This window comes from Drosophila nasuta, chromosome 2R (genome assembly GCF_023558535.2).
Source record: "Drosophila nasuta strain 15112-1781.00 chromosome 2R, ASM2355853v1, whole genome shotgun sequence".
Classification (NCBI taxonomy): Eukaryota; Metazoa; Arthropoda; class Insecta; order Diptera; family Drosophilidae; genus Drosophila; species Drosophila nasuta.
Window position 1 is genome coordinate 5,217,179 of NC_083456.1, and position 26,369 is coordinate 5,243,547.

General features: G+C 34.5%; 1 protein-coding gene across 1 annotated transcript in view; it reads left to right on the forward strand.

The window, feature by feature from the left end:
• LOC132784880 (serine/arginine repetitive matrix protein 1) overlaps positions 1-26,325 on the forward strand; it is a 37,331-nt gene extending 11,006 nt beyond the window's left edge. Inside the window, 16 exon segments of the mRNA XM_060790771.1 lie at positions 8,461-8,566; positions 8,721-8,851; positions 10,440-10,553; positions 12,564-12,849; positions 15,688-15,748; positions 16,034-16,328; positions 16,386-16,504; positions 16,566-16,750; positions 16,821-16,994; positions 18,111-18,257; positions 20,070-20,572; positions 20,610-20,642; positions 20,645-20,777; positions 22,464-22,682; positions 22,749-22,862; positions 23,461-26,325. Of these exon segments, the coding sequence (XP_060646754.1) occupies positions 8,461-8,566; positions 8,721-8,851; positions 10,440-10,553; positions 12,564-12,849; positions 15,688-15,748; positions 16,034-16,328; positions 16,386-16,504; positions 16,566-16,750; positions 16,821-16,994; positions 18,111-18,257; positions 20,070-20,572; positions 20,610-20,642; positions 20,645-20,777; positions 22,464-22,682; positions 22,749-22,862; positions 23,461-23,714 (2,874 nt within the window). The 3' untranslated portion in view covers positions 23,715-26,325.
• Positions 26,326-26,369: the final 44 nt, after the last annotated feature.

Consider the following 26,369-nt stretch of genomic DNA (forward strand, 5'->3'; position numbering starts at 1 on the left):
AATGTAATTAAGTGCAAACTGTTTGAGATACCCTCTATTAAAAAATTACACGGCTATTATATGATTTGTATAATGTCTGTTAAATATTTAATTTCTTTATTTTTGGAATATATTTTATAAAACTTATTTTATTTTTAGTATGTATTTGAAATATTATAATAATAAAAAGGTGACTAAAAGGAATCGTATCGTCGTCATTTAATGCGAACGTGAAGAGCGTTTCCACTTGTTTTATTTTCTTTATGTACAGCATAATTTGAGTTTAATTTTGCGTTAAAATGTGCACAAAGAATGTTTATGGCTTGGTTGCGTTCTAGGCAAAACTTTGCTGGTTTGTCTGGAACAGGAATTGCCGAGGAAGTGTTGCATTTCTGTGTGTGTAAAAGAGAAGTTTCTGAAAGTCTTGTTTGTCTCCATGTAGAAAAACTGATGTTACAAACTTTACAACGTGAACGTGAACATCTAATAACTTAAATGCCTTTTAATTCTGCAACTTATTTCTTACGCCATCTTACAATGTGAATGATGTTTATGCTAATACTATATACAACATCATTTTTATATTTACATAAATCAATGAAACAAAATAAATTAGCAACGCAAATTGAATTAAGATATTATTAAATTAAATTTAAATCCAAGTTTCTTAAAAGAACTATACAATTAATGCAGTTTTTTAGTTACACATTTCAAATGAATGCGCATATTAACCAATATGAATAGAAGTCAACGACATGTCACACATTTAAACAGACTTGCGGGAAATGTGTGAAATGACTGGAACAAAAAGAACATATTTCAATAGCTTGCAAAAAACTCTGTTAACATAAAAGAACATTATTTACATGTCTGTGAAATTTCATTTTCGCAGCGCGAGTTCTCCGAACTTTCAGATCCCGTAGTCTGCAGTCTGTGTGTGTGTGTGTGTGTGCACTTTACATGCAAATCGTGAAAGGCATTAAACGTTGCATGGATGGGAAGACAAAACTGATATATGTAAATAAAGAGGGGAAAGCACAGGAGCACGTGTGCTTAAAGTGGAATTTTGTTCAAGCGTTGTTGCTGCACGTGAATGAAGTCGGGAATTCAGGATATTATGCATACGCCCCATTGGCACTTGCGGTAAAGTCAACCGACAGTCGGCTTGCTATTGGGAGTTTCAATAAATCAGGCGTCAACGGCAATGTCAACACTAAGCCATCAAATCAAAGCCAGGCTACCACATTTCAGTTGGCAAAAGGATACAAATTGAATAGAACAGGATGTGCGCTGTCAACTTGAGGGTCTGCAAGGCACGACGGAGTCGAGCTCATGTGCAATAAAAGCGTCTTAAAAGTTTAATGTCCTCCGATTTGCGGTCACACACAAATGAGTTTCCATTTACAGTCAGATTTATATATGTGTACACGTTTCTTTAACAACTGAAAGTTGCGTAATTTCAATTCGTCATCAACTAACTGTTTATAACAATACCTATCGATTTTGTTTCATAGCATAATAATTTTAAATCATCTATAATTACAAAAACTGTGATTGTAATTTTTTATTCTGCGGCAATTTAATTTGATTACAGCTAATTTAATTCTGTAAGTAATTAAGTCGACAACGGTTCATTCTGCAGCTGACCTGCAATTTAATCCATATTTATGAGCTCAGCCAAATGAGATTTTTTTGCAACATTTAATTGGAAATTCCGACTCTGAATGTCGTATACTCTTCTGCTACAAATGCGCTTTTAATTTAATAAGTATTAATGAAAACTATTAATGTTTGTCCTGTATATACTTCAAAAAATGTAGTTGCATTTTATTTAATTTGACCCATACCAGCTTTATATTTCCTTTGTTAACCAGAAACAAAGTTCTTATATTTTAAATAAGACTTCCAGCAAAAGCGTAGAAAGCGGCCATGCAAATGAGCAACATTATTTAATTAAATATAGTTAGCCCCACAGGCCAGCCACAACGTGGCCACCAAGCGGCTAATGTGCATCTGGTACAGAGGGTCGCCGGTAGCCTCATTAAGAGGCAACCTCGAGACCAATGTGGCAATTTATTAGATGGCGTTTCATAGCCACAGCAGCTAGCCCTGGACTCAGTTACAGCTCAATCTGCGTCAGGGTAAGAGTAAGAGTCAAAGTCAGAGTCATGCCTTGGGCGTGGCTCGTTGCTGTCACCTTAAAACAGGGTCATTTAAATTTAGGCAACGAGTACCCAAAAGAGAAAAAAAAAAGGAAATAGTCAGCATTTCATTCTAACTGGCTGGATGTCTGTCTGGCGCCGGACTGAGTAAATTAATTGCTGGTGCAGGCCTCGTCCATACAAACTCTGGTTGTATCGCGCGGTTAGTTGAGCAATCGAGCAAACTAAACCGCAGCGGCCCAGAGCAGCACGCATAGCAGTAGGGGCAGACAGTACTGGTATATGGCAGACAGGCCGGCAGCTATCCCCTAACGGGGTCTCACCAGATGTTTGTGTTTGGTTTGGTTTTCGGTTTTTGGTTTGTGCCAGCAGAAACCATAAAAGCAACTACCTATGCTACCTGTATTCGTACATGCACATGACGCTGTCTGCACCAGACAAAATGGTGTCAAATGACAAAATGCATCGTAAACTAAAAAGAAAAACTTTAGCCACTACGTGGGACGTACGATTAGTTTGTGGAAATTGCAGAGACCTTTCTTTATATGTCAGCGCTTAAAACGATCTGGCAAAACTGCATAAATTGACAATCGATGTTGAGGCAACGATAACAAAAACAATCGAAATACTTTTGTAAGCGCTATCCCATCGTGGTAACATGCGGAAAAGTAATATATTTCGCAAATTTCAGACTGATCGTTTTTTTTGGCAACTCTTATGACCCTAAATTTGGCACGGAAATGGTAAAACAAAAATATATGGCCAAATTTATGACTCAAACATATGCCTATTAAATAAATGCAAATATAGTATGTATTAAAAAAAGATGAAATCACATTTATTGTCTATTTCTATGCCGACAATAATGTTATTGCTCTTCATGACAAAATTTCTCAATTAATTAATTAATTAATTTAATTATCCATCTTGATGTTTCTCTTCACTTTTGATATGAGATCATAATAATAGGTCGTCTTTTTTTCGCATTTGGAATTGCTGATTTGACATCCCCATACATACTTATATTCCACTAATCGAGTATCGATACGCTCAAAAATTTGTTTGTTCTGGGAACTGCGGAACGAAATGACGCCACGAAATTACGCGGAAAAAAAACATTATTTCGCGCATTTGGGAACATCGCTTTACTAACAAATACATAATAAGCATAAACTTAAATTATTCTTTTAATGAAATTAATACCACTAAAATAATTTGACCAATTAATAATTCTTGTAATATAATTTTTTGCTCCGTAGAAATGTTACAACAACAATACTTATATAATAGTCAATAAATTTCGCAAACTCTTGTGCCGTCCATTTTGAATGAAAAACACATTGGACAATGAAATTTCATGCGCTTGTTTGTGCTTTACTTTTCCTGCACTTCGCAAACACACAAAAAGCAATACGATGTCCGCAGCCAGTTGGCTAAGCGATATTCTTCGAGGGGATTGGAGGTGGTGTCCTCTGTTCACATAAAACTTGAAAGGTCCCTTTAGGTAGATTAAACACGCACACGAATTCTATATATGGAAGTACATACTGTATAGGATACTGTTTGTTTGCGGTTTCAGTTTGGTTATCTAACACATGTAATACAGTGTTATTTAAGGGATCATGGCGTAGAGTAAGCTGACGCCAACAACTAGGAGTATGCTATGAAAAATTTGCACTAGATTTACCAATCACATTCATGTCCTTGTGGTCGATAAATTGTGTGCAGTCCGTGGTTGGATAAATTGAGCATTTCATGCAGCTTTAACTAGAGAGACCAGCACAATTTACAGGCTGCATTGAATGTGTCTGTCATTAAAATTGTTATCGTCAATAACAAATTCAAATGAACTGTGCATAAATTTGGTCGTAACACTTAAAATAAGTTATTGTATTGTTAGAGTCAATCCATTTTGAATTGTGTGAAACTGTTTATAAAATCAGCCACTAAACTCTTTATAGCCCATAATTTGGGACTCGGATTGTCAGTTAAAGCAACTAGTATTGGCGTTTTTGGCAATGCAAAAGTATTTATTTAACAACTTCAACAATTTTTATATAATCGCAAACAAATTTTAAGAAATAATAAAGACTAAAGAAAATCATAAAGACATAGTCTCCAGTCTATAGCTTTAAAATTACTCTTATTATTATATCTCTATATCTTAGTCTCTGAGATCGAAGTGTTCATACGGACGTACGGACTGTGGAAGAGACAGACCGACATGGCAATTTCGTCTCGGCTGTTGAGTCTAATCAAGAATACACCTGGCCATAGCTTAACTCCGACTCTTTTAGCACGAAGTCGGTCTTGCACGGTTACAAATTTGCTCCCATCCCCCTTTTAACGCGCTAAAAACCTCATTCTTACACGATTTTTTGATAAGGAGCCACCAAAATGAAAAAAAAATGTTGAAGCAAACTGGCTTAAGCTATAAATTCCACCAAATGCATTTCAAACTTGATATTCATAGAAACATATGGTCTCCTTACTTTTTAACATTTTTAAGTTTCTGTAAAGATTAACCTGTTAAGTTATGCATTTATTAAAGGCATATGTATAATAATTTTTGGTTAATTTTGAACAAATGTATGAAACATTAATAAAAACATACCAAACTTGAACAATAAATAAATGTTGTTGCTGCCAATTTTGAATTTTGCGGACGTAACCCCTTATTTTGTACTGAATCCATGTTCCGCTTAACACGATTTCGCTTAACACGAAGATTTCTAGGAACGTAACCCCCGTGTTAAGCGAGGGCCAGGTGTATTTAAACTTTATAGGGTCGGGGATGTCTCCTTCTCCTTCTGCCTGTTACATACTACATTTCAAAGTGATATTACCCTTCTACCCTATCGAGTATCGGGTATAAAAATTGTTAATGACAGGCTTCTGTCGATTTTTTTTGCAATAACGGAGTCCTACGCTCAATTTGAATGGGTTTAATTAAAACTATTCTTTATAAATAGCAAAAATCGATACCCAAAATATGTGGGACTAACGATAACAACCACATAAAATGCCTGTTCTATTCAAGTCGAGCATAAATTCCATTGAATTTTAGTGAATAAAGAGTAAAGGTTATGTTTAAAGGTAAAGTGACGTTATTTTTCCATTCCGTTTTCGTGTTGAGCAGTTGTAAAATACGCATAGAGGTTGTTCCATTGAAGTGGCGACCTCTGTATAGTATCATATATTAAAAATGTATACTCTTTTTCACTTTTGAGCCGAGTTAATTGCAAAGTCATAAATATGAAAATCTTACCCACTATACTTGTAAAAGGAAAGTTAATAAAAATTAATTAAAAATGTAAGATAAAAGACAAAACAGGTCTCTCAAAGTCAAGGATGACTGTATTTGCCGGATTTAATTAGCATTATTGAATTAAGCCATGCATGCAGATAGTGCCCATAACTTTGGTAAAGCCAATCAATCAGAGCCAGTCGCAATTTTAATTGTATTAATTAAAACATAAATCAATATGCAAAGTACAATGGGTGACTGAGGTAGTCACATGCTGGTCTGTGTCATCAAGTCTATCGATACTTCAGCCTCATTGCACGCAAATGCCCACAGACATGTTGTTGTCCATGCGACTTTAATTTTTGTGGCTAACCACAATCAAAATAAAAATAGAATGGGAAAAGCCACACGAATATGAATATGCAAAATGCGTTTTAAATATATCTCGTTGGACAGCAGTAAAATGTTATTAAATATTTATACGCAAAAAAATAAAAACATATTATAGTGTGGCTTTCATTTTGGTGCCTGCAATCAATTTGGCCCAACATACATAAATCAGTTGAAAATTTATGCGTTTCCCTCCACGCCTGCCGAATGACATGATAAATGGCAACGGTGCGGCTGCTGCAAAAGAATTGCAATAAATAGGGGCAGGTGTTGCTGCCACGTGCCATCGCGCATTCGACCTCAAATATAACAACTATAAACACCCTTATGCTTGCGTATAAGACATTGTCGATTCATATGACAAGCGAACTTTGAGAGCAACACACCTTCCACCCAATCGATTAAAGTGCACCCAGTTACAGTTCATCGAATAAATTATACAAGTGTTGCGGTTCGCTTATATTTTTTTTATTATCTGCCTGTTCAGTTCGTCGGGGTTTTTGTGGGCTTGGCAACTCCCTGGTGAGTTTGGGCTTTGAAGAATGCTAGTAATAGTGATAAATGGGCTGGCGAATTGATTTGTAATGGACTTTTTAATTGTTTCTCGCTTGGTTTTTGGGGTTGATTTGGCAAATCGAACCTGTCTAGACTTTCATGAGGGGTTAGCCACCAATTAGTTTAATTGGTCTCACAAACTTCACAGAACGTTGAAGCTCAATTCACACTCTCTTAAGAATTTTGCTTTCACGGGTGTGGTCATACTGAATGTACAGATTATTATTATATTCAAGCTTTTAAAGAATAGTTTTAGTACAGACTTAGGAGAGTAAATCGCATAAATTAAAATGAAATAGATAAGTTCATTTTTAGTTGACTAACAAATTGATTGAGTGGCAATTGGCAATCAACTTTAATGAGATTAGCTGGTAATACCGACAAGACCTACTTTCAAATTAAAATTAAACGCTCAGATGAAAGGTCGCCGTGAATAAATAATGATTTAAAGATGCGAACTGGGCAACTTTCTTGTCTTTGGCTTTGCGTGTCGTATGGCAATTATTTGTGCCCTGGCGTTCTACAAATGAAACGATAAAAAAGTCAAGTCAGTTGAGCTCTCGTACAATGCGCACACGTAGCGCAGGTAAATAAATTTCAAAGCAACTGGCGAACCCACAGATATGAGTACAATACTGCAAGAACTTGGCCAAGTTACGTACCAAAATAAAAACAACTGACGCCATAATTAACTCTGTAAAACTGTCCAACTAGCCAACTGTCTGCCTTTTTCTCTACTGGCTGTCTCTCTACTGTCTAAGTGTCGTTTCAACTTTAGTCGAGTTTAACACAATTTATAGTTACATGCAGTGAAGTATAATTTGAAATGTCCTTTATCCGTTTGCAGAGGTTTCTTCGTTGCTTCACTCGATATGAATCCTCCGAGTACTCGAACGCATTCTGCACTCGTCATAGTCAGCTCGAACTGTTCCAATTCGACAGAAGTATAGCTTTTTTTGGCTTGCTCCTTTTGCTGTTATTGTTTTGGTATTGCTGTAATTATCAAATGGTGTGGTAAAGCGGACGAGTTGCATTGCTGTATCGAAATGCGACAACCGCATTTTGGCCGAGCGCCCAAATTGTCGTCTAACTGGCCAATTGTGCCAACTACCAATGTGGCTCTTTGGGTTGTTTGCTTGTTTTCATTGCCATTTTGCAGACATGGCTGGGGTATGGAATATAAATATTTATGTTTACGTATGGTTAAAACGAATATGCAGGCGTATATGAGTGTGTGTGTTAATTGCCTCTGAGCATTGCGTTTGTATAATTGTTTGTTTTTGCCATCAGGATTTAAATGGTTATGACATTTTAAGAGACAAGAACAGCGCATAAGGCTGATTGCTTATTCAAATGCTGTCATTAAGTTACTTATTAGAATAAAATATTTGATGGGTTTAAAGTTGCTAAGAAGATTCTTTATATTTCAGATATTTGTTTATTTCAATTATGCAGCAAAATAGGACATTGCTTTCAGATATTTATATTTCCATTAAATAGGTCAATAGGGCGCCTTTTTTGCTGTTGTATTCGTGTATTTAATACTTATTGTTTGCTGATGTTATATTTAAATATTTATAGTGGCAAATTTATGCAATATTTTCTTACTGTTTTCACTGATACTTAATAACAACTCGTGAATTGTGTGGACACACTTGTCACCCGTTAGTAACTTTCACAACACTGGTCACTAATATCGATGATGCGATGTCGTATATTGTTCTTCAACGGTGTTAACCAATAAAGGTGGAGAACTATCGATAATGAGCCGTTGATAGTGTTGATGATGCCATCGATTGTTCTCCCTCTTGTATTTTTTACCGCAGTCAAGGCATTTGGTTACGCCACTATCAAAAGTGTCAGCTACTATTCGCGAGAAAATAATGTTTTATTCGCGAATTAATATTATTAAATTTCCTTGAAGTATTTATTTAAGACACTCTAACCTAAAGTGCCTGATTTCTGCCAAACCTTGTTGCACGTAAAAGTAATTACGTACATAACAGGAATGAAATTTTTCAATATTTAATTTATTTTTAGAAAGCACTTATAATGTTTACTAATTAATCTATAACCCACACACACATACAATGTGCTCATGGGTTTCTTTTTATTATTTTCCAGCAGCTCCATTCGGAGTATAGGAGCACTTATCGTTGGCATGAATTTACGGGCAATTCAAGGCCGGAGGTTGTGCGTCGGGCGCCAGCGCCAAATCCCAGTCAATTTGTTGGTGCGTAGTCGACAAAAATTTCATTTTCGATTTGCCTTCACATCTATTCTTACGTATTATCCACTTGTTTGGCTTTATCGTCCCGATTTATCGATTTTAATATTTCTTCCATCTATCTAGTATTATTCGTCTTTGTACTTGCTTTCTTCTGCAGGTCCGACAAATGAGCCGCCATTGCCACGACGAAAGAAATGCCCGGAATTAGCATATAAATCGCATGAGTTTATTATAGGATCGGAATATACAGATGCACGTCGAGATGCCAGCGCGCATCGTTCGGCAAGGGTAAGTCCTACACAACAAATACAAGAACATTTTGCCATTCACCTTTCACTCGACCTTGTGAAAAGCAACAAAGGTTCTTTCAGCCAGATGTTGGCTTTGTTTTCCCAAAAAGACCAACATAAAAATCATTTTTGCATGAGGTACATAAATATGTATGTGTAGGTGTTATAAAACAATAAGTTGTGGTATTCGCTGGGGTAATGCCTTTATTCAACTTATTTAAATATACACTTCGGACCGCATAAAGTAAATATATGCGCTGGATAGTGAGCGACTCCCTTAGGTTAACGGCTACAACGAAAAATGGCCAATTTGTTAGCTGGAAGCCTTTTGCAGACAATAGATTTTCCTTGGCCGGCGTCATTATATTTAAATTATTTTTGAACGAAGACTCCCTTCAAGCTAATTCAAACAAAGTTTCCACATTGAATATGAATCACACTATGATTCACCTTGAATTATTATGTCCAAGTTCTAGTTAGTTGGAAAAGAAAATAAAATATGCAAAATGGAATAGTTTATTCTATAATCTAAAATGTTTGCAATTGTTCAGCTATTTATAGGATGAAAATGCAAATGTTATGATAAATATGGGCAGTGAATATTATGATGCTAATCACATTCATAGTTAAAGTTTGTTAATAAGTTTCCCCCCACCCAAATCTATCAAAATAAACTAGAAAATACTACAAACAATCAGCTTAGTAAGTTAAACACTTCTGACTGTTTTGCCACGTCGAACATCGGCTCTTTAAACAGCTGAAGAGTCTTTGAAATGGCCGTCAGGCTTTTTTAATGTTGGCACGTAGAATACGCATATTTAAGACTTACGTACTCTGTGCTGTCGAGCAATGTGTGAAATAAAATAAAATAAATTCCAAGTGGTTGTGAGAGCATGTGTGGGACCCTAAAATATGAGAAGCTGTAGCCTTTTCACAGAAATTTACGCACTACTGGGATTTAAAGTAGACTCAAAAAAAAATAAGTAGAAAGGTAGAAATAATAGTTGCAGGCTTTATATACCATATATATATACACAATGTGCATTTGATAAAGAGCTTTTATATCCGCGCACTTTGTATAGGCAGGCCGACTATTTGCTTACTTGGGCATTGAGGTTAATGCGTTTATGCAGAAATACATACATACGAATATATGTGAATATATATGTACATCCATGCATACTTACATACATATGAGAGACCAAAAGCCATTCTCTTGCGGTTGCTAATGTCGCACAAAAACCATTGGGTGGCTGCTTTGGTTGGTCTTCCGGGCGGTTTTTCTCTGCGACGCTAATTAAAAATGCGCATTCGCTGGCACATGTTGCATACAAGGACACGGCCATATAAAATCACCAAATAGGTGTATGCTCGTGTATGTGTGTGAGTATGAGTATATGTGTTTTATTACACACCCTGACAATAAATAATTAATTGAGTTTGCTTGGGTGCCAGGCCGAATAGGTAGCTGATGATGTGCGTCAGCATGTCGTATGCGTAATATTAATGAGCTGCTAATTAACTCATGCTCGCACTCTCAATCTCACTCACATCCACATGTGTGTTTTATGTATCTCAATTTTCAGTCGGAGGAGAGGGGCACACCTTCACGCCGTAGCAAATCGGAAGGACCACCCGTTGTGCCCAATGGACGAGCCTATCCCGCTGCAACGGAGATCGATGGAACTACAAGTAAACAGGTACACAATTGTCAATAGCCTGCATGAAGTTAATGTGTTAAGCATAAATGATAATCGATAAATATTATAAAATCATACGTATGTATTCTCGTATATCTTACACTTGTGTAGGGTCTATTAAACGCATGTCTCATATTCTAAAGACAATAGCTGATTTGGCATGTGGATTAAAGATAAATTCTTGAAAAATTCAAATTTCTCCGTCGGCTCGTGTCTGTACAGTCAGAGCTATATTTGTATGATAGTTTCAACTGCATTTCTTCTATTCTGCTGCATGTGCTTAATTCACTCTATACGTACTATATCTATCCTTTTCAATCTAAGTAAAAAATATCTGCAACGGCAACGCCCTTTTACAATTCAACAGCACGTCCTCATAGTTGTCAGCCGACTAAATTGCTAACCAGCATGATTTTGTGCCTTGTCAGAGCGTCACATAAGAAGTGTCGTCAATATCAACCTCCGATCCGAGATAGTGCGCAGCTTTTCAATGCGACCATTGGCCACGCGCAACAATTTCTATTAGTATTTTTCACTGTCGCTGTCTCTCAGATAGTCGTAGTGTCTACACCGCAGTCATGCATACTCTCCGCTCTCCGCTCCTCTGTAGTCTTTTCTATTATAGGCAATTTTTTTTTTTATAGTATGTACGTATACGTACTGTGGGTTAGAAAATGTATGTATATCCTTATGTAGTACATGTCGTTACATTTGTAACTTGTTTCGTCCTCGCCATTGCCAGTCGGGCTGCAGTGGGGAATTTATGTATCAACTGTGAGCTCATATGGTCGTACATTTATGTGAATCTTTATGTGTGAGTGTGTGCAAAAAGTGCCATTGAGTTGGATGTCGGAGCGTCAGTTAGTCAAACAGACACACGACCTGAATGTAAATTTTTAATCTGTAAAACTCTTCAACATTTGCATAAGTTGCCGTTACCGCTGCTCATCGATTTTTTTTTATTTTTCATATTCCCTCATATATCGCTGATGCCTTTTTGTATAACCTTTAAGTATCTATCAGTTGTATTTGCGATTTGTAGTGCATGTGCGAGGACTTAAATTTATTACAATGGTTCACTACTTCAAACAATGAGTGGCCATTCTTGGAGCAATGTTTAAAGGTTTACCATTAAATTTAAAGATAATCTTTCATACGGGAGACATTTAATATGTTCTTAATTAAACCCTTAAAATTGTCAATATATAGGAATGTTTTTATATACCATTCAAGTTCAAATCTTGTTATTATTATTTTTATGAATAAATTATAACAACTTTAACACTGGTATCTTTTAATTAATTATTTCTGGTTTAAGATATATACGTAGAAACTCAAGTAATAAATTAAAAAAAAGGTTTCTCACTGTTTTACATTTTTTGGTACCAATATGATTTCAAGGCTATTTCCTAGAAGTTTGTTTATTCAACGGAAATTCTAAGAATTATTATTTTAAAATTCAGAGTCTGTGCATGAATCGCATTTTTACTGTTATTATAATGTGTTATGGATTAAAGTGAATTTAATGTTTTTGTTTACCTTTTTGTTTTTAATCTGCGAAATAAATATTCCTATGAAGATAGCTTGTTTACTAAATTTCATATGTGAGACTATAAATTAGTGTTAATCATTGAAATTTTCAAATTATACTTGTATTATGTGTATTTTTTCTCTTCCTTTGTTCTTTCTCTCCCTCTTTCTCTCTCTCTCTCTCTCTTTTACTCTCTCATTATATAACTAACATGCTCTCTCCTTCTGTTCTTCTCTATGTTAACTGTGCTCTGATCGTCCCTTACATAATCAATTGCATACTAACCAAAATAATAAATACATGCTAATGCTAATAATTGAATTGATTACTACTTATCGTAACACTTAATGCGTCAATGCAATTGCTCTCTCTCTCTCTCTCTCTTTCTGTTCTCTCCATTTCTGCTCTTCTCTTTTTGTCTCTCTCATTTATTATATTGGTCTTCTCGTCTCTTGTGATTCTGCTCTTCTCTTTTGCAGGCGGGTGAGTCAAATGGCCTATTCAAAAAGACCATCACAAAATTGAGCACTGAGTATCGCCTGCAATTCGTTTGGCCGAATGTCCGACGCATTAAGGGCGCCGATTCAAACGTAACGACGACGGCGAGGGCCGCGGCCGGTGACTACCCAAGAAAGTCAATATCATTGGGCGCGATCCGATCGGGTCAGCCGGGCCAGCCGACGCACAGTCACACACATCAATATCAAACGATGGGTGCCGGCTTGCCAACGGTGCATAAAAAACGTACAACAAATCAGAAAGAAGGTGCGACAGCAAAATGTCGTCGCTAAGCATTAACATACTATACTCTACAAATACAAATACATATATATCCTATTAGCGCATAGTTTCTTTCAATATCTCGTATATGTATGTAATAACTTACTAAAATCAAAATGATCGTACTAAAAACTAATTAACATTTGATTTGAATCAGTTGATTTCAGTTTTTTCTACGTACTTAAATAATATATCTAATATCAACAATTAATCTCAATTAATCAAATACGATTTGCGTACATTTTGTTAACTAACCTTTCTCAAAAGTAATTGTTGAGCGCGCAATTTCAAGATCTCTACATACTTATTGTTTCATTTATTTTAAAGATGATTCTAAAAATTTGTGCAGTGGCAGCAGCATTGAGCTCAGATTCCAAAAAAAGAAACAGAATCGAAAACTAAAAAAAAACTTCATGCCTAATATTTCGATGCGTTGAATAGTGTTGGTAAACTATAAAGTAGCCCACAAACATTCTTTTCACAACACTTTCAATCTGAAATGCTATAAATATATACAAGTATAAATACAAATTTTCAAAACAACTAAAATCGATTATCAAGTTTTTTATGTACTGGTCGTCGTAAATTTTTGCTTTACATCAAGAATTCCTATTATTACTAGCTGTAATATATATCCAATCATATACTATATAAAACGCAACTGCGTGCTGAAACCTAGCTTAAGTCACCTTTGATAAAACCAAATTTACATATACATATATGTTTTTTGAACTCTTTACGTATATTCATTTAGTATAAATACTATTTAGGTACACATATTTTTATTTATTTTTTAATTAAAAGCAAAAATGTTTTTATTTAACGCTTTTATAAATACTAATTATTTATTTTCAAGCAGTTAGCAATTCTTACTCTCTCTCTCTCTCTTTGGAAGTCTTTAACTCTATTTTATATAGAACGAAATTATGCTAAATTCCTTCCTAAAAGAAAACACACACACAAGAATATCTTTTTAGCCAAAAAATTAAAAAAGCGGACGTAAGTGTTGAACTAAATTCATTTTTATTAGTTCTAAACAAAAATATGAGAAAGCTACATGGTAAATTACCTGACATATTATCTTTTGTTGATGCTACGTAAAATTCCATTGATTGATTGAATCTAATCCATAGTGCAAAAACTCAAAATTGCCTTAGCTCGTTAAATACTAAAAAAAAGGACGACTCGTCCTTGGCAGTCCGAAACTTACTTTTTTACCCTGCCAACACATCACGTATCAATGTAATTTTACGCTAATGATGAACTAGCAAAGTGTAGTCGGAGCATGCGGTCGCAGAGGATATGTGATACAATACTATTATACTATACATTTTTACATAGTTTTCATTTTACCTCAGTTACATAATGTAAAAGCGTAGGAGTTTCGTTGGCTTTAGTTACGTTGCATGCGTGAAACGACAAAATGGAATTAGCATCATGCATTATTCATCATCATTATATAGCATTAATCATACATTTACAAGGAATTATCATTCATTTAGGTAATGGGGCCAAGGTAAAATAAATTGATATATGGACACTTGCTTTTATTTTTCTTCAACATTTGGAACTTTTTTTGGGTTTTTTAACTAAATAAAAAGGGATTGTTTATTAATCGAATTACAAAAAACAAATACTTTAAGGTCTGATCATGTCGGAAATTCTGACTTAAAACTGAACTGACTAATCTCATAGTTTGCAAATAGATAGAGTTAAACAATTTTCTTTAGTTATGTTTATTTGGAAGGATTTTGCGATGTGTATTCAATAGAACTACAGAAAATTTACAATATTTATTTTTGATGTGTACTCTATATATGTATGACAAAATTAAAAACAAAAATTATAATACAGAGACACAATTTACATAACTCAAATTTACAGTCTAAGCAATTATCGTAGGTAAGGCAACCCAAAAACGTAAGCCAAATTATATTCTCATTACAAATAAACATACATATATATTTAATAGCTAATATCATATGAAACGCAATTGCAAAATGATAAAGTGGCTTCCATTGCAAAGCTTTAAGTCTTGCCTTTAACCCTTGAGCTTGAGAAGCTTTTTAGTGCAGCCTGAAATCAATTGGCCGTAGTGCTTAAAAAAAAAACAACAAAAAAAAATAAACAAATGAATTAAATAATTATAAATATTAACACTGTGCTGCATTCAACTCGAAATGTTTATATTTTTGTATGTATATTCAAACAAAATTGGTTCGAATTTCGTTCTATATTCAAAAAAACAAAAAAATGACCCAACCCACGAAAAACCAGACACCAAACCACGCTTCAGTACACGCCCGAAAATTCAACAAACAACATATTATTTGTTTTTGAGTATGATTTCAACTCAATGCCAAGCGAACACACATAAATTTAAATGATTATGATTTTCAATTGTTGATATGAATTATGAATTTGCGCTAGAATAGCCCGACAAACAAACTAACCAATACTAATAATGAAATCCACAAAAACCAAAAACCATAACCGCAACCACCAACCACCAACCACGTCCACCACCAACCGCCACCACTAAACGAACCAAGCGCCTCTTTCGGCTCATTTAATTTGCTGTACAAAGACTCACCCTTCCTCAGTTGGAATTTCGTTAGAGTATTCGAAACACTTTGCAAAGTTTACAGTATCCTTTTGTTTTCCTAAAAATACCTTTGTCCTTTAGTTACCACTTTAAAGCAAATGAATATTTAATTATATATTTTCCTTATCTATATGTAAATGATTAAAATCAAAAATATTTGCAATCTCCTCGATTATATAGAACAGTGATGATTAATCTTTTTATCTGTGTGCTTTCAGCTACTCTGCATGAGCTGGAGCCTTTGGTTAGCGATACGGATGATAGAAAAACACACGAGAAGTACGATAACAATTTATTTGCATACGATTAATTCTCAATTCTCATATGTTTCTCATGAGCTTCAACCATACTGAGATGTGTCCACCCTGAGCAAGAATTTGCAGTTTAGTCAACCAACCAGTTTCATAGACCCACCCATATCCATCCAAGAAAAACAAAAAATAAAACACCTGCAAACGTATCGCACTTGCCAATAGCATCCATTTGAATATTATTCTTATACTTTTCTTGTGTTTCTCTTTCATTTACTTTCATATTGTTGACTCAAAATGTGTTTCCATACAGACAAGTAAACTTTGTGGAGCGCAAAATTGCCACACGTCCGTTTTCGCAAACAATTGATCAGGAGCGGCTCAATCACTTCATAACGAAAAAGGAGAACTTTGGATTTGCAGCTGCTGCGGCTGCCAAGGATGCCAAGGATGATAACAGGCAGCAGCCATCGACAGCAGCAGCTGATGTTACAGATCAGGGTCAAGTGGTGGTCATGAATGGCACTGCACCGCCGCACTCAAAACCGAATTTGGATTTGTGGTTCAAGGAGATGGTCGAGCTGCGCAAAAAAGCTGGCGAATACAAGGTTGGTTCACAATCACCCAAGTACAAAATTAAAATTAAACTCTTTTGCTATTGCTAGTGTCGCGGCTGGGGCATAGAAATCGATCCGGAATTGTATAAGAAACAAAAGGATTTATGGGATCAGGTTTCAAAGCGCAGTTCGCTTTCAGCATTGTCATTAGCATCCACAGTCCATAGGTAGGCTCATAATACAATACAGTTCTAATACAGATATTATAATAAATTGAGAACGTCTTAGACCCATCACTAAAGAGGAGAAGGAGCAAGAGAATAACAAAAAGTCGACGCCATTGGAGAAAACGATTCCGCAGAAGCCGCGAGTTCCTGGCCAAGCCTATTTGATTGATAACAAAGATGAGATATCTGCACTGCCAGCACGTTTTAACAATATACGTCATCATTTGGAACGCACCACGGGTCCGGGTAAATGCTCACATATCCTTAGCATCAAGTAAATAATAATTCCCTAATTCCATATCAATTTATCCAGCAGATGTTGAGGAAGGCGCCCTGCTGCCATCGCCAACGCGCGAGAAACTCATGCCTGCTATTACTAAACGTGAATCGGAATCTCAGCGTGGCAGTCCCAAGAAAACGGCACTCTCACGACATGGATCGCCTCAAAAAGGCAGCCCCCAAAAGGGCAGCCCCAAGAAGGTCCTCAAAAGTGAGTAGTTCCCAATATTCAAATAAGTATGTTATCTACATTTAACAATTACTGTACCAGAAGGTCTACAACACTTAACACATTAATAGAAATTTATTTGTAAGCAACAATTAAACATAGATACACAAAAGCACTTTCTAGTACTTACTATTACGAAGCAGGTCACAATTGTACACGCCCAACAAAAACTAAGTATACGCCCTGTTATACAACTTTTTTTTTTTTGGTTTCAGTTAATTGTTTACAAAATCTTTCGTATGCTTAAAAACGCTTTAAGTATTATTTTTGCAAAACATTTAAATGGTTTTGACGTTAGAAACTTTTTAAAGAATTTTCAATCTTTTTTCAAATGCACTACTAAGCCAAATTTTGATTATGAGATTTGTGCAAAAATCATTAAATGTAGCTTGCTATTATTTTTATGTTATTTTTGTTTTTGAAAGAGATCGTAATATGTATTTATTTGTTTTGAACAGATGCTTATGTATAGATCTGTACATAAATACATATCAATATATTTAAGAAGGTGTATGTTTTGGAAAATATATTAATAAGACTATCTGTATTGGCGAATATCTGTATTGATATTGCCAACTCAATAAATAGGTTAATATTTAATCATATTTGAAGAGTGTTTTGAGCTTGTAATAAATAGGGAACCCAGATAAAGAGTTTAAATACATTTGCGAGCAGCCTTAAATGTCGAAGTCAATATTTCAGTTAACATCAAATATCAGTGACTTAAAGTCAAAATATTTCATTCTTCATTTGTAAATACTACAATAGTTTGCAGTTAAATTATAAAAGGACAGGCGATTTAGAGCGCTTTACGCTAGGATTAGACCATGAGTATAATTTGTAGTATGCATTGTATAGATCTTAACTGTTATGAACTCCCGTAGACATCTTTCACCACTCATTCATTACATAACAAACAATTAATTTAGCAAATTAATGCGATTTTTCAATTAAAACATTCAACTCGTACTTTTACCATCAATCAAAATCGCCCCACAACAACTAAAATCAAATCAAACAAAAACAAAACTAAAAACTATACCAATATCGAAACCGAATCAAACCACATCTCTTCATCCTCCACTTGCGTGTGCTCAGCACGCTCACAATCTGTTGGTCCTGGCGTCGAGAATGAGTCACCCAAGCGTCAGATTCGCTCGGCGAGTCAAGCGCCCACGAGCCGTAAAAAGGCACCAACGGCGCCCTCTGCGACATCGGCTGGAACTGAACGTAAGCCACGCCCATGTAAGTAGCTATAGTTGCGCAGACCCACCACGAAAAAAAAAAATGAAACTCAAAAAAAAAAGAAAAATTTTTTCCTTACGAACGCACGAGTCTTTCGTACGTTATTTTGTTCATTACCATGTTTATTTTCTATACGGTTAATTAATTTATTCCTAGTTTGCATATATTGTACATTACTTATTTTTTAAATATGAATTTAATTACCACTCAAGTTGAGTGATTAGTTTAGTTGTTAGTTTTATTTGCAATCTTTTGATTATTAACTATAGTTTAGTATTTATCACACCAATTTGTAAGTTCATTTCGAAACATTCTACAAACTGGAAATATAGTTAAGTGTCTAACAAAACTAATTAAATAGTTAAACAGAAACAATTTAATTCAAATCTCTGTTAGTTTAGTCTCTGGTCATGCATTTCGTATTTTATTTTCCAACTTAATTTTATTATCGTTTCATTCAGAATTTCATTTCCTGTTCTGTAATGAAGCATTTGATTGGTCTTTCGAATAAACATTCTATAATAGTTTAGCATGTTGAGTGAACAAATACTAACAAATTTTTAATAAATCAACTAACAAATACATACTAAACCACAATATAAAAAATAAACAATTACTAATTCAGAATTGTAAGTACCTAATACAACAACGTCAGTGTTTAAACAAACTAACAAATTCAATAAACTTGTGTGTGCGTGTGTATTGTGCCTATAAACCAGTTCATTTTCCAACTAAATACTTATAATTTCCCAAGCTTACCAAACAGTGTGGGGCGATGACAATCTGTTCTATTTGATGGCTGTTTTGTATGTAATTGTATAATGTTTTTAAATGAAATGTGTGGGCAGTGAGCAGTAATGGTCAAAATTAAAATTTAATAATAAAAAAGTTTTTATTTAAGTTAATTATTTAAACTTCAGCTTTGAATAAAATGTGTTCTTAATTTATTGTTTATGTTTTCCTTATAAGCTTGCAATTATTACTAAAAGAAGTATGAAAACTTCAGTCGAATGTGCTTAACTGTGAGGCCCCCTGCTACCTATTTTCGATAAATGAAATGAACTGTGCGGTATTATTCTTAAAATATACCAAAATATACTGCAAAATATTTGGTGTATCAGAATACCATCACATTCAATATATACTGTTAGGCACAAAGTTATAAGTTATAAGTTCTAATTGATGGGTAGCGGATATAAAAGCATTCTTTGACAGAGCATTCGAAATTTGTTTTCTTTAGTTTTGTTTTGTTTTTTCTATTGTTTGATGATGAAAATACTTTTCTTCTTATTTAAAACTGGAATTTTAAATATGATTTTCTGATAGAAAAGAAATACGTGCATTTCTTCGAAAGGTTGTAATATTAATTTAATTGCGAATGAATTAAATATTCGAGGCTCAGCGATATACATACATAGATTAAGATAAGTTAAGTTGCCATAATATTAATATTCTTTTAATGACTAACAACGTGTTGAATGGTAGCATTTGTTAAGTAGACTAACCCAATTTTGATCCCTCAATATGATTAACAAACAAAACTTTAATCGACGCAAAACTCGAGCGTGCGTGATTTGATTTATTTTATTATTATATACTTTTTTTTTTTAATTAATTTGTTGTTGTTTTTGTTTCTGTTGCCTTCTTAATTCGCCGTAACTAAAAACTAAATATACAATAAAAACAAAAATTTACGTTTAATTTGTTTTTTCATGTGCCTTTTGTTTTTGGTATGAAAACAAAAATGACAACAATAATCAAACCCGACGAAAAACAAAAACCAAAACCAAAAAAACTGCTTACGTTTTATAGCCACCTTATCCACAACATTCCAATCCCGCATTAAAAGTAGTTCCCTACCACCGCCTATCGGTAAAGTAGCCGCAGCGCCAGCAGCAGCCGCAGCCGCAGCAGAAGCAACCGCAGCCGCAACAGCAGCAGCAACATCCGCCCGAGCAACAGCATCATCCAATGCTAATCATGCCAATCAATCACATGTATCACTATGCAAGAGCTACAACAACAAAAATAACAATTATGGCAACAAAATTAATAAATCATCATCATCAAGTCAACAACAGCAACAGCAGCAACAGCAACAGCAACAGAAGCAGCAACAACAGCAAATGCGTAAGAAAGACAAAGATAGATCGAATATTAGTTGCATTGGTATTGGTAGTCAAGTTGGTGCTGGTAGCGGTAGCGGTAGTAGTGCAAATAGTGCGAAGCATCAACAAAACAAACAGAAGCAGCAGCAGCTACAACAGCAGCAGCGAAAGCAACAGCAACAGCAACAGCAACTACAACAAGTACAAGCTGCTAGCCCCGCAAAATCAGCTGCGGTTGCAACAGCAACAGCAGCACCAACCACAACAACAACAACTACATCATCTGACATGGCAGCAACATCAGCATCGACATCAGTTCCATCAGCAACATCATCCACGGCCCCGACCCGACCTGCCACCATCAACATCAAACGCCTTACGGTACCAGGTCAGGATAGAAAATTGGCTGAAAGTGAGTAGAGTTTGTCCGAAAACTTGACCAAAAAACCAAAAAAAATTCTCTTCAATAAATCAATTTGATATACCAATAAACAAAACCAAAAAAACAAAATATTAGTTATCTAAAATGGAAATGCTGTTAAATGACATCTGATGCGCGAATTGTTTGTGTTGCAACTTTTGTAAACAAAACCAAAATACCAAAAAATGAAATCAATAAGAAATTACCAATAATTGAGCATTTTACACCTTGTCAAAAATGTTTGTACACAACTAGTGATGAGTGATTAAATTGAAATTATTATTTACCGATTGGCATAATGAAATTGACATTGGGCGCATCAAAAACCTATTCTTTTTTTACTATATGTTTTTCAACCATGTGGAATCATGTGTGTGTGTGTGTGTTAGTTAGTTGGTAAAATACTGTTAGATTGGCATTCATTTCTCCCAAGTGTAGATGTTAGAAATGTTTTCGAAATTGTTTGCTCCTCGTTATTCCACAGGGTTGTCCAACATGTTGTCCAAAAACATCCTCAAAATTCTAAATAATTACATAAAAATATAGTATTTGTTGCAAAGTTGTTAACCATAAAGCGTGCGCGTTACTTAATGTTAGTTGTTGTTGTAATAAGTGTTTGTACATGTTGTATTTCAGACGTGCGATAAAAACTTTCCCAAATGTAACACTATCGTCTATGTCTTATATCATTTGTAGTTGTTTTTCTTCCATCTGTTGTGACACTGTCCTAGTTATTTGTCTATAGTTTACTTTAAAGTAGCATCTGTCATGTGTCTTACCTAATATTTTGCTTACAAACAAACACTCTACTATACATAAACAAAGATAGAAACCCAAAACTTGGTTTAATCCATTTTAATTCTTAGTTTTAAGAAATACTTTTTAGGGTTTTTGATTAATATAAGATGAACACAGAGTTTTGCATTACTTCTTTACATTTTAAAAACAAGTGATTTTTTAATACCATAATATTTTGTTCAACGATTTTCTGTTACAATTATTTTCTAATGGAGTATTAAGAGAGATTTCTTACAGCGTCGGCGTTGCCTGTTACACATCCAAATGCTTCAGCTAAGCCAAACTCAAACTCAAATAAAACAAAACTCATCTTCACGTCAAAAACATTTTTGCTATTTTTTATGCGTGCTCTACCTATATTTAGATTACTGTGTCCAATTAAGTATTTCTATGTAATTTTACGCAGCTTTTCTATGTTCTGTGTCTCTTGAATGTGGCATGCTCTCTTACCCGTTGTGCGCTTTATATACAAAAAAAAAAGAAGAAAATCAAAAGCAAATATTTATAATTTGAATTCAATTGTTACTAACAAATTTGGTTGCTTTAAAGCTTTGTGCTTAATACAAGGATTTTGTTTTAATAAGTTCCATTAAGTTTAAGTTAAACCTAAGTTTCTTTTATGTTTAAGAAATTAAGAAAACAAAATATTATATCTATTTACATTTTAAGTTACAAATACTAACCAGTAAAACTCAATCACAAAGTTCGCTTTAACAATATAAAAACCTAAAGATAAAACATCAAAAACTCAACAGCTGCTGCAGCATATAAAGTTAACCAGATTTCTAAAATGCGCCATTCGTCAAGTTTATTTCCAGCGACAATTGAAGCAAATGAAAATATTTAATATTTAATTACAATTATTTTCCACGTCAACAGATGATTCCGAAGATGGCCGTGAGACTGCCATTTCAATTTCCAGCTGCAGTCCACAGCCAGTGCCTGAGGTGCCCGACGAGCCATTGGTGAAATCGCCACCAGAGCCGACAAGGGTCAAGTCGCCTGAGCAGATCATAATGCGCTCTCCCGATCCAGTCAACTGGACGGTGCCCTTGGACACTGGCAAGACATTTACGGTCACACAGAATGTCAAAGAGGGTAATCTGTGAAATATCTTCATTACTGCATTCAAATGTCTTACTAACATGAACAATGCATTTGTAGGCGAGAGTTACAGCCGACCACAGAGCGAGATAAAAGCGTCAACACCGGTGGAAAAGCCACCACCGCCACCACAATCGGCACCTCCACAACTAACCGAACAGGCTAAAATGGACGGTAAGCCTTTAAGCACGCTTCAATAAACGCAACTTCCATAAACAAAAAAAAAACAAAAACCAAATGAAAATTCAACCAGTAAAGAAATCGACATAAGAAAAATAAAACACTTCAAACAAACACACACACATATATAATAATAAAAGAAAAAAAAAACATGATAAATCGCTTTTACAAATATTTATATATTAACTCGTATTTAAATATATGTATCTGTATATGTATATGTATGTATCGCTACTCACAACCATCATCCAAATCCAACTAAAATCAAATCATCGTTAAGCAAACTTCAAAAATCGCAACACCAGCCAATGTTAATCTCAATAAGCGTAAATATAATGCAAAACTTTCCCCCTCTCTCAGTATTAAGCCAAAAATTTCGCAGATCAAAAAAATAATATAGCGCAAAAGAAAAAAATATCGAACAAAAATCACAACAAAAAAAATCGTAATGCCAAATGCTGCGCTCAGCTGAAATGCAAATTAGCTAATTCCACATAGCGTATCAAAAACGTAGTTCCTTGCGTAACATAACAAAACACTATTTCCAAAACTATTTCCCCCCTTCACTGCCATCCACTGTACTACACCACAGCCTGGAAGTCCAGCAGCCCAACCACTAGCGCCGCTGCCTATGGCAAAACATTGACGCCAATACAGCAACCGGGCGGCGCTGTGCGGTGCGATGCCAACAAGCCGGGGCCGGAGCTGGCCATGTCATCATCATCATCGACAGCGACTGCATCCACAGCACGATCGACAGCCGCCGATGTGCTGGAGAAGGCTCGTGACCGATTCGATCGCTTCTGGGGCGGCACCAGCAACGCCAGCAAAGAGGAGAGTGTCTAAAGTTTCTAAAACAAGATTCAAGTGCAAAATGTATTTGGCAAAATAATAATAATGAACAAAAAAAAAAAGTAAATGAAAAGTAACAATTACTAAATTCAATTAACCAAATGAGCAATACTCGTAAATGATGACACGTAAAGCCGCCTAAAGCATGCAATCCATACTACTAATAACTCCCTCTTACCCCTTTAGCATCTTAACTATGCTCCTCTTTGGCTATGCTTAATACAAAACAATGGGCACTCGTAAAATTGGAGAAGGCCCAAAAACATATATTTGGCCATTATATTTATTTCGAAAATTAACTTGAGCTCATTCATTTGGCTCAACATATTAGGTATTTGAACGATTCCATTAGACGAATATATAGTAAAGCGAGTCGAATTATTCTTGCCAAATTTGAGAAACCTTATTTCTAGCACTGCACGTGCACCTATTGCCATCTATAAGGAAGAAAGCATGGCTATGTTCGGTATGCCGAAGTTGAAATACCCCTGCAAACAGTGCAAAAGGCAATCGTCGTAAATCGATATATGAATATGGTATTAGAAGCATTCACATCATACTATAGATACGTATATTATTAGCTCTGAAAAGAATAAATGAAATTGTATGCAAGGGTATTCGAACGACTATGTAAACTTACTTTCACTGCCTAGTCCCAAGAAATAAAGACAGATTTTTTGCGAAACTCACATAAGCTATTCCAATAATCACACAATCTTTTCAATATTTCCAAATCATTCAAATATGTAATACACGAAGAGTAAAAACAAATTTAAAAGAAGAAAATAACAAACGAAAGGACAACATCACCGCAGAGACCCGTCCAAAAAAAGAGAACAACATAAAAAAGTGTTTTAGGAGAAAACCTCAAATTTTTGTAATTTTCATTAAATGAAACAATAAGCAAACACAGGAAATCCAATGGCAATACGCTGAGTATGGTATATTGGGTAATGCATAAGGTGATCTAAGCCTAATACGCTGATCCGACAAAATAAAACACAATTTGAAAATAGATTTTGCACATGAACTACAAATACAACAAAAATGATATTAACGATATTTTAAGAACATTTTGGCAATGATGGTTATAAACACACACACACACACACTCTCTAATATACACTCACACAAAGTACTGTAATACACAAAAATGCGATATGTTATAAGATAATTAAAATACTCGAAGGAGTTCGATTTGCGAGCATCAGCTTTAAGGATCTGTGAAACTAGTTTGCGACATACATTTATGATATGTGTATTAAGTAATAGACCTAATTATACCGAAAAACACTCAAAAAAGTTTTAGTAAATTAAAAACGCTGTTCGCTACTGAAAGGAAAAGTTCTTAAATGCTTTCCAAAGCACCAATTGTTGAAGCACTGGAAAAGTGATTTGCTTAACGTATGCAAACAGCGTATTAATATTTCTGAGTACAAACAAACCATATTTGAATTACGAGTATATAACATTTTGATAATTTGCAAGCAATTTTCGAGCGAAAATATAAGTTTAAACGTTAATTTAGTGTCATTAATTTCAATTCACAAAATTTAATGCCTAATATGTAGATTTAAAAGAATATAACTGAAGTTAAAATTTCACTACCAATAAGTTTGTGATTAACTTCAGTATTGAGCTTAATTGTTGCTTCTTGCATAAAAATATTTATATACAAATTAAAAACAAATACAAAAAAAAAGAAAACAAAACAAAAGCTTCAGTGTATTTATTAAACCGTTAAAATATGTATTTTTATATCTTTTTCATTGATGGGCTTGTCTGTTAGTTGGAAATGTTGAGTTCAAAACCAGTTGAAATCCGTGTTATCCAATGCCCCTTAATACCGTGAACTCCCAACATTTGTTTATTATGCGCAATCTATGAGATTTCATATATGTATGAATGAACTTAGTTATGTGTATTTGAAAAACTCAACTGAAACATGCATTAGTTACTGACGAATATAAAGCAAAAATAGCTTAAGCCTTGGAAAAAAATAGAATCAGAAAAGAGAGGCACACACACACATAGACACAGATATCTACAAATACACATTTCTCTATTTCCAGTTACAATTTGATAGAATGACAACATTTAAACTCATTTAGTTTTAACTATCGTACTTAACCAATTTTAGGCAACTATAATATGAACCTAATAAAGAACAAATTGGATATACAATATATTCTAGCTTGTTTACAGCGTGAAATGTATACAAACAAGTTATAAATTATACCACACTGTACGATCTATATGAAATTCAAGCTAAAGTGGGCAGATAGGATCGTAAGGATCAGTCAGATGGAAATATTTGCATTTTGTTTGAATATCGAACGATATATTTTAAAAATTTACCTATCACGTATAAAAAGCCCCGCATTTTAAAATAAAAAAGACACCAGAAAAACACGCAATAAATATTTAATAAAACCAACATAAAATCTAATAGATAATTTTGCCATAATTGTCATAAATGAAAAACCAAAGGCACACCAAATAGCCTTGAAAATGCATGAGAAAAACACTATAAAAGGAAATTTAAACCCTATGTACCAACTTTAAAATGAATACCTACATAATGTGTAACAGAAACTTATAAAAATACATGAAAAACAACTGATGGTTAAAAAATAAAAGTAAAACAAT